General features: G+C 38.8%; 1 protein-coding gene across 1 annotated transcript; it reads left to right on the top strand.

Moving 5' to 3' along the window:
• The first annotated feature begins 774 nt into the window (after window positions 1–774).
• On the top strand, window positions 775–5869 carry wdr93 (WD repeat domain 93). The gene is made up of 15 exons (XM_072381302.1): window positions 775–843; window positions 999–1200; window positions 1446–1510; window positions 1650–1732; window positions 1821–1902; window positions 2164–2248; window positions 2500–2596; window positions 2875–2945; window positions 3217–3303; window positions 3446–3580; window positions 4254–4461; window positions 4608–4668; window positions 4784–4940; window positions 5072–5258; window positions 5436–5869. The coding sequence occupies exons 1-15, from the start codon at window positions 775–777 to the stop codon at window positions 5542–5544; spliced, it is 1698 nt and encodes a 565-aa protein (XP_072237403.1). The 3' UTR covers window positions 5545–5869.
• The last annotated feature ends 3656 nt before the right edge of the window (window positions 5870–9525 follow it).

Genomic DNA, 9525 nt, shown 5'->3' with positions numbered 1-9525 from the left:
TTTCAAAGTCACGAATTTGCAGAAATATCTATTGTTAAAGGGTGATCAGGTTAAGTGCTGATATGATTAAATAAATTTAAAAAATAACTCTGAATAATAGGTGGTCCTGAATAGAATAAAATAAGCTTTCATTTTCTAAATCTTCCCATGATCTTTCCAATGCTAATTGGCAACAATCGCTTGGTATCACCTGCACGTTGTGATCACGTGCTTCAGAAATGCTTCTTATTATATCGCTGTCCATCTGAACACATCAATAAACCATCTTAGCACGATCAATTCTTCGTTTGATGCTTATTTAGAGCATGCTTCTGTGTTTACTTTATTAGGCATTATGGTTAGGATAATACCCTTGTTGTCAGGCCTCCTCACAGAATATCAATATACCTAAAGGCGGTCAATGATGAAATATGACCTCGGCTGGCAAAATAACTGAAAGCTGTTGAATAAAACGCTCACTACTGCGGATTATCTTTCAGACGATAATAGAAAACATTTTCAGTGTCAGTCCAAACAATCATTTACTACTGTGTAATGTTTGAAATGCTTTTTTTTTTTTTTTACGAGATCTCCGCTATCCCTGCAGCTTTGCATATCTGCACGCTGTAGATTTGCCTATTGTTATAAGGTCTAACTACTTTTAATAATATGACATCTCCTGCATGGTAATTAACTTTCATCTTCCAGCTATTGTAGTGTTTAATCAGATTCAAACCTCTTTGTTTAACATTGATATGTTTTTGCATATTATATTCCACCAAAGGAACACCAGAAATGAAAGCCACTTGCAAAGCAGAGAAATTTGGAGAAATAACAACTTTGGAGCTCCCTGGTGCGAGCGAGGTACTGTACAGGCTTCCTGAGAGAGATGTTAGCATCTTGTTAAATATTCTGATTAAAAGTTTTTCTAAAACGTTGCTTATTTTTAACCCAGATCGTGTGTTTTGGTCTTAACATCAAATAAGTTCAAAAGGCTTCATCGTAGGTCTCTTCTTCAGCTTCCAGCGAACACCAATTGCCTGGCATGTTCAGAGGATGGCAGATACCTCTGTGTGGGTCATTCCCAGGGCCTGTCTGTGTGGTGTGCATCTTCTTTGATCCGTGTTGCAGAGTGGCTGCAAGAAGGGCTGGAAATCACTTTCGTACAGATGACCAAAATGGCTGAGAATACCTATCTGCTAGGCACTGTTGATGATATGGGTGAGTGGGATGCCTCTGATCAGCCATCAAGATGCTTCAAATGTTCCATCCCTCCTTCGTGTTAGACCAGATGGTCAGATTTCTTAGGGTTGATATACACAGACTGACATCTCTTTGTCAGTTTGAAATACACGTGGTCCTGGAGTCATCTTGGAGCGTTACTGTACTGAGGTAACAATCTGAGTGAGGAAAGGTGAAGGTTTAACTGAACTGTATTGTCGTACATCTGTCATCTCCCACCACAGGCGTTGCCAGAGTGTTTGCACACCACTCTGATGGCATTCATCTTCTAAGTGTTATCAACATCATGGTTCGTGTCCTCACTTTCTGTTTTCAATGTTGTTTTGAAAAATGTTAAGTTTAAAAAGGCAGAATTGCGTCTTTTAGTCTTTTAATTCTACTCATGGGTAGAACAAAAGCAGAATAACAATGAATTATGTAAATAACAGGAAGATGTCAACAAAAGAAGCATTTGTTTGACACTTGAGCTACTTGCAGGGGGGCATTGTGGAGCCGTGGCAATCAGTTGTAAGTGAGGACTTTTTATTCTCTGACACAATTTCAGTTAAGACTGAAACTCATTCAAATTCTAATGACCTCCGAAATGTCTTTTCAGGCAGTGATGCTGTTTGGCTCGAGGTCTATCAGTTTCCCACAGCAGCATGGCTGGAAGAGTTCGAGATGGTGCCATCGCAAAAGCAGGTAATGAACGGTAATTTAATCTGACTATAGGTATGCATTGCTGCCAAAGGAAGATTTGCAGCTGTCTTTTGGTATCAAGTACTCATTCTGTGTACACATGAGGCGTGATCATTTTCCCAGCTATGCCATTCCTTTCATTCCTGTGAACTGACCTGGCTGGAAAGCAATTTTCTGCTTTCTTGTGGAACTGGTGCCGGACACTCTAGTGTGTCACTGTGCTCTATAGTCAGAGAGCTATTTAATTTTTTTTTTAATCCCCAGGACCCCAACTTAGCAGGAGATTCGAGTGTGAAATGGTCTCCTGTTACACTGATGATGAAAGTTACACCACCCAAACTTCCAGCAGGTATAACAAACATTTCACAGCCTTTTTTGTTGTGTAATAGACGGAACATAAATCTAATGTAGGTGTAGATTTCTGTAAGCACTATTCTATACCTTATCTCTGGTATTGATAAATTGAATAAACCATCAGTTCTATGTTTTGTTTTTGTTTTTCTCTGCTCTCAAACAAAAAGAAACCATTTCTCAATGAGATGGAGCAAAATTTCCAGGTTAAAATGCAGACAAGTGTTGCACATTTCTGCTGTTTTGCAGGAGGAGTAACAGAAGATCCACTTGGGACCGTGCACAGAACAGACTATTTGGCACACTTCCTGGCTCTGGATGCAGTTACAGGCAGCAGTCCTCAAGGGTAGGAATCGTTTTTCAATATATATTCAGGAAAACCAAATGAGAACCTTGAAAGCACAAGGTGTGATATCGTTTAAACAAATACAATCAGCATTTGACAGCTGGGCTGCTCTGAAAGCTCTTCTGTAGATTTGATATATTTAAAGCAAACTGACATGTGCGCACAGATTGCTTTTTGATGTTTTAATGTCACACTTGATGTATTCTCAGGCTGTGATCATTACCTGTAAATGCTTGTCATCGACCTGTCTCACATTAGTTACATGGATTCTCTTTCAGACGTTGCACCCAGCACTTCCTTCTGCCTTGTGGGCAGTTTCCTGATGAAAGTGAAGCTCATCTCCAGCCAGGTTTGTCATGGAGTAGGTGTCCTGTTGGACCGTGCAGCTGAAAATTGTGTTTTACATGTAAATTTCATCTGAACAACAATCATTTTTACAGTTTGAGAGGAAAAATGTATAGAGGTGTTCCACAGCCATTTAGATTAAGCAGCACATGCCAGCATACCTGCACACTCGATGATTGACAAGCACTCATTCAATCAAACCCTTTTAAAAGCATATTCTACTGCGATCACAGCCCATGCGCCCATCACAGAAACTTGTAAAGGTCTTTTCTCAGCAGGTATGCCTGTTGCTGTCGCTGTGTGGTGGACTGGCAGCCATAATCTCCTTCAATATTCACTGCAAAAAGCTCCAAAGAACAAACCAGGGAGGATGTTTTTATTCCTTCAGTTTTACAGAAAATATTCTGGATGCTCGTGACTATGTTTTTGACATGTTTCTTGATTTTGAGCTGGCAATGTGATGATAACATGTTGTTTTGATTTGGACCTTTCCTCTTTTTAAAGCAGACGTGGCATCCATGCCAGATGTGTTGTGGCCAAATGCAAAGGAAATCCTCTGCTCAGCTGTTAGCAGATGCACACGTTACGTAGCTCTTGGGCTTGATGATGCTCTGGTGTGTGTCTGGGACAGGCGATCTGGTGAGTAAATCCTACACTTGGGTTATCTCCACGTTTTTGTGCTTTATTGTGTAATGTATAACATGGATAAAATACTCATATCTGAATAGTTTTAGCTCTGCAAACAACACTGTGTTGCCTATAAAGGCATTTTTTTTGTTTACACCAACTCCGTCAGGATCTGTGGTCCCCACTGGAACCAAAGTTAGGGTAGAATCAGATTAAACCTTCAATATATGATCTTTCAAATCTTAGCACAGCACCAAACAGCTATTTGCTATGGCAACATAAAACTATACACGGCCTTTCTCCCTCTGTGTTTTTCATAAATTGAGCGGGTTTTTTTTAGTGTTGTGGCAGCTGATTCGGCTGCAGGTGTGTGTCTGAGTTTCAGCTGTTCTGTCCAGAGGTGTCAAGACTTCTCAACTGGATGAACTTTGTTCTTTAGCTGAAAAAATAAAAAACCTTGCCATCATTTTCCCTAAATGGATATTATCAAGGCGCTGTGAGCGGCTCCAAGATAGGTTTCACCCTCAGTTTTAGTGTTGTGTTTTGTTCTGAGATTGTGCAACTCAAGTCCTACACCAAGTGGGTCAGTAAGAGGGTATATTGGACCATTACAGTTAAGGTTATAATCTGCTAAGATAATAACTTTAGACTTGTTTGTGTCTCTGTCTTTGTTCTTTTCCGTCAGGAGCGCCTCTCTCCATGGTTGCAGTGCCGGCAGAAAACAGCACCCTCCTCAGGATGCAGTTTGTTGATTGCGGGCCCATGTCTGCTGCTGATTGTCATTTTTTCACTGCAGAAATGGTCCATCTTTTAGTCCTGTGTGAAAATGGAGCAATGTATACAGTGGCTACAGGACAAGGGACACAGTCCTGCCGCGTGCAGCTAGTTGAAAGGTTGCCTGAGTTTGATATATTTCCGTATTTATTATGCTTTTAACATTTTCCTTAACAAACAAAATGCTGGTGTCCGTCTGAATATATTGTTTTGTATCTAATGCAAAGACTCATCCAGTTACACATTACTTCATATGTCTTCATAGGCCAAAAGACCCCAAGGACCTCACGACTATCACTATGTCAGTGCCCCACCTGCGGGGTGTGGTAAGAGCTGTTTTTTAAATAGGAAAAAATGAACAGAATTAATTATCGCAATACTTTTATTTATTAATTTCAGACTTTGGGTTTCCTTGTGTGTTATTTTTCCTTCCTAAACTAGTCACTTGTGGTGCAAAGAAGTGGAAAAATGTTCCTTCTCGATGTAATCAACAAAGCCACTGTGTGCTTCTTGGCTCCTCCTACATCCTATCGAGTTGCTTCTCCCTGCAATCCTGTTTATGCACTGAACACCAAACAGCAGGCCCTGTTCATACGAGGTACACCCAAACACAGCAGATATACAGTATATTAACGTATTGATAATAGTGGTAATTTGTGTGGGTGTTGAAAGGCATTATATACTGTCACAACAAAAGTTTTGTTACTAAAGTTTTTATTTTTCACCAAGGTGACTGGGACTCCATCTGCAGTGCTTCCTCTGAAGAAAGCAGGCAGAGCCAGCTTTTCGTCTTTCATTTTGGTCACTCTGAAATCATTAAACAGTATCTTGTTGCACACGAGGACTTTCCACAACAACAAATTACACAGAGCCACGTTAATCTGGACGAAATGTGCAATCTGTATCTTCAGCAGAGGTTTGTATCGTTTTGGCTTCTCTAATGCGCTATGCAGCATTTCAAGTATTTCACTCTCAAGATGGGTTCGGAAGATATGAAGATTCCTTACAGTTGTCCCAAAGGACAAACCACAAAACTGTTCGTAATTGAATGTTAGTGAAGTGTCATGTTTTTCCCCTGTGTTTTCCTGTGAAGAGTGCTGTCTGCTGATGAAAGAAACAAAGCTGCCGCACAAACATGGGAGCAGCTACCGGAAATCGCAGCGACTCTCCAACAAAGACAGCCGGGCTGCCGTCAGCTGTAGAGGTTCAACAAATAAGTACTACAGCATGTAGAATTTTGATCTTTTTCAGTACCACTTTTCTGAATTCTGTTCAACATAAAGAGCTCATATTAAGTGTTGCCAAATTCAAGAACTGAAGAAGCTTTTCAGATGAAAGATGAAACATCTTCAAGAACCACAAAAAGAAGTCCAGTTGCCCTTATTCATGCTCTTAGGACTATAAAACAACTGACCGGTCCTGTTATTCAGTTTAAATGAAGTAAATGAACATTTTGATTCAATTCTCATGGAGTGCCTTGAATGCAGGCTTTATTGTAGGGAAGAGATCCTTTATTGTTCTTCAGATTTCCAGGAAATAGTAGTCATACCTGTATGTTAAAAGTAATGTCATTTACTGTAAGTTTTATTTATTATTCTTTCATTTTTTTTATTTTTATTCAAAGTGAATTGCAATAACTACATCTTGTTATTATAGACTTTCTTCCTTTTTTCTTTTAATGGATAGATTTAGATAGTTGGGAAGATTTTTTGTATAAGTATTCGATCTTGAAAAACTGTTTTGAATGATCTTTTGTCAAATCAAAGTCAAATTCCAGACTTAGTTTTCCAACAAATTAAAGATGATGCATGAATTATTTGCAGCAGTCATTTATACTAGCTTGCTAATGCTTTGTGTACAACATATTGTTTCCAGACACAATAAAACAAAAGGCTGCAAGGCAACAAATACAGTTTAATTCGCTAAAATGAACAGAAAAAAAATATTATTGCTTTAGTATCATTAATTAAAGAGCCCCTGATTTACAAGTTATATTTTTTAGGTCTGCTGGAGGAGGTTGTTTAAAGAAAAGGACAATCAATCAGCTTTAATTAACAAAGCAAACCTTTTACTTGCACAAAAAGCCATTTAACAGGAAAAGGAAAAAAGCCTGAAAGCATAATGTGACACCTTTTAAAGCTCTGTTTACACAACTTGCACAACCAAAGGTTTCATGACTGTGGGGTGAATCATCATGATTCAGTGAGATTAAGTTACTGAGGCGTCTCTTTTCCTTTTCATATTGTTAGTGGATCCTTTTACAGCACACTTGACTGAGCATCTTCGCTTGATATTCATTTCGTGGTGCCAACTGTGCCCGGTTTTTATTTAACGTTGAATAAAATCAAACAGATTTGAGGCACTGATGCTGACTTAAGAGAGAGGTCGCCGTGCTTATATCTGTCTTGTTGGAAGATCATCTCTAAAATGTGTTTTGAAAGGCAGAGTGCATTCTTGCTTAACTCAGTCGTGGCAACATGGGTGACTGAATGTCGTGTTTTTAAAAGACAGAAAAGTTAAGAAATGCTTTGGTGGCTTTTCTGTTAGTGCATTTCTCAGAAAATTATAAGATGTAACAAACTGTGAAGTAAAACTAATCAGACAATTTCAGTTGTGATGTATGTCGAACTGCAAGAGAGTGCAGGACTCAGTGAGTCCCAAAGTATCAGAGATGGGGTAAAATACTTGAGTTTAGAATCAGCATCTATGTGTTTACTTCTATTTGTCTTCACTTGTCACATAAGATCATACTGGTATGTCTTTCTGAAGGGGTATAGATACAGATTTTATTGAAAGTCTCACTTGAGTTTCTATAAAGAAAGAAACGAAAAAGTCCTTTTACTTTAGAATAGGCACCGACAACAAAGGAGAGACTTCAACAATGATATGCCTCTTTAAGCATTTTTACATATTGCCTGAGCCTTCCAATAAACTGTTTTGTTTTTTTACACCCTCAAGAAGAGTTCGATACTTGGCTAAAACAAAACCTCATGCAAACCTGTTTGATGTGAAGGACAAATTCACCATAGAACATGAGAAATTGTTGAAAATTTGATCCCTTCAAATTCAGTTTGAACTTAATTTTGTAGTTTGACATTCTGAGTGATAAACCCTTGTCCTGCCTTTTCAGTAGATGTGGCAGCGTACCACTTGGACTTTAAATGCTGTTTCAGGGGTTACTGGTAGCACTTCTCATTCACTTTGAATAAGGTAGATTTTAGGTCTGTTGCTGCCCTTTTACTGCCGTACTTTGCCACTGAAAGTTGAGATTGGTTTAACTCGTTTGATCAGCTGCAGCTAATCAAATCACCTGTCTAGTTGTGTGTCGGATATTGTGAGTGATTGTCGGTATAATTTCAAACATCTCACCCCATGCATTGCATCTGTTTGAGTCCTACGCAACATGAATCAGTTATGAGACCAGTTATGCCATTTGACTGAAGGGTGCCTGTGCTTTCACTTTATAAGTTGAACTTTTTTCAGCTCACCAACCGCAAGCAATACAGGCGAAGCAAAGGCAACAAGGGATTTTATTCCGCTCAAAGACAGTGAGAAACAGGACCCTTGAAGCCTGAAACATAAGTGAGAATCCTGAGTTCCATTAAGCTACAGCCAGCAGCTGGTAAAATAACCCTCCATTTAAAAAAAATAAATAAATAATTAGATATAACATGATTCTTTCTCCGTGACCTGGTGGGCAAACCTGGTTATTTTTTGCTCTTTACAGTTTTTAAGATGAGCTGAGCCAACTGGCTGCTGGCTGCAGCTTTATTGTATGTTTGCTTTGCAGATATGAGATTAGTTATTTGTATTCAAATTTGATTCCAAAATGCCATGTTTCCTTTTTCCAGTTAACTGAAGACACAGATATAATTTGGATAATCTATTCATGTCTGACCCCCTTTTGAAAGTTTTATTGCTTACACCCAAGAACGTAATTATTACATTGACATTATTTTCAAATGTCAATGTAGAGACTTATGAGGGGCTTTTTTTTTTTGGCTTCTTGCTATCGTCATGTAACTGCTTCCTCCATTCATGGATAAAATGAAGAAAATATTCAGAAGTAACAGCCTTCATCAATCACAGATATTTACCCAATGGTTGCATTTAAAATTCCACCATTGTCCTGGCCACATATCCACACTTTTTGTAGGAATTGATGAAAGACACAGGCATCAGTTTGAACAGCTGCCTTGTCAGGTTTCAAATTATTCTAGCTTGCAGTTTATAAAGAAAGTTACCTTGAAGTTCCTCCATGTGTGCAAATTCAGCCCTCATAAACTGTAGGGACACATTTCTGCAGATCATTCTGTATTTCCATTTGCATAACAAATATGACTCAATAAACCACAAAAAAAAAGGTTCTAATGTTTGGCATTTAAAACGGGTTTGATAAATGCTCCAAAATTACATCCTTCTCCTGGTTTTTTAAAACAACATTAATATAAACTTAACCGACTGAAAATAAAGCTGTATTTAAATGGGCATGTAGGTAAGGGCCCCCCATTGCATGAGCAGCTTATCAGTCCGTAAACGAGCATGTCGGACGGGACTTTTGTTGTGAAAATATGTTACTCCGTTTCAGAACGAATTAAGTTGTTGGTCTGCATCAAGCAAACAATTAAGGAGCCCACTGAAACTAAACTGGGTAAAGAATTCATTGTAAAAAGCTAGGCGTTTAGTGGTGAATCATTGTCATCGAGGACGAGATGTGGTTATAGTATTTCAACAGTAAGAACTTGAAAATAAGATTTTATATTCTTAATGCAAAGAGAACTCAAGGTACTGGGACTAAACAGCTGTGTATCTCTAAGAAAATCACTTATCAGAGAAGCTAATCGGAAAAGAAAAGGTTTCAGCTTCCTTGGGAGCTTGTAGATTGGACTGTAGGACAATACTACATCCATCATGTCAGGGTGACTTTTGTTGTTGGCCAAACAGTGTTTGTTTTCTATGCTCTGAACTGAGGCTTTTTTTTCCATAAAGAGCTAAGGATGGTTTTAAAAACTGACCGCCACATATTGATTTGTCAGATTCCAGTGTGGAAATGGCCTTTCAGTTTGGATGCAATAATGCGTCTGTAGGCAGCCACTCCCCCCCTCAGGGATTCTTCTGCTACACATCAGCACAGAGACAGAATTGTGTTTGTATGAGAGATCGTCACTGAAGTTGCTTGGAAT

This window comes from Leuresthes tenuis, unplaced genomic scaffold (genome assembly GCF_036924035.1).
Source record: "Leuresthes tenuis unplaced genomic scaffold, fLeuTen1.0.hap1 SCAF_2, whole genome shotgun sequence".
NCBI classification, from domain to species: domain Eukaryota; kingdom Metazoa; phylum Chordata; class Actinopteri; order Atheriniformes; family Atherinopsidae; genus Leuresthes; species Leuresthes tenuis.
The sequence above is the reverse complement of the archived record's forward strand: the minus strand, read 5'-3'. Positions and strand labels throughout refer to the sequence as shown.

What these genes read in the sequence shown, in the direction of transcription:
- wdr93 (XM_072381302.1), top strand. Translation starts at nt 775, where the DNA reads ATGAAAGCCACTTGCAAAGCAGAGAAATTTGGAGAAATAACAACTTTG. An exon ending in TAAGTGTTATCAACATCATG is followed by an intron (nt 1,511 to 1,649) that starts GTTCGTGTCCTC and finishes TGTAAATAACAG; the next exon opens with GAAGATGTCAACAAAAGAAG. An exon ending in TGTCTGGGACAGGCGATCTG is followed by an intron (nt 3,581 to 4,253) that starts GTGAGTAAATCC and finishes CTTTTCCGTCAG; the next exon opens with GAGCGCCTCTCTCCATGGTT.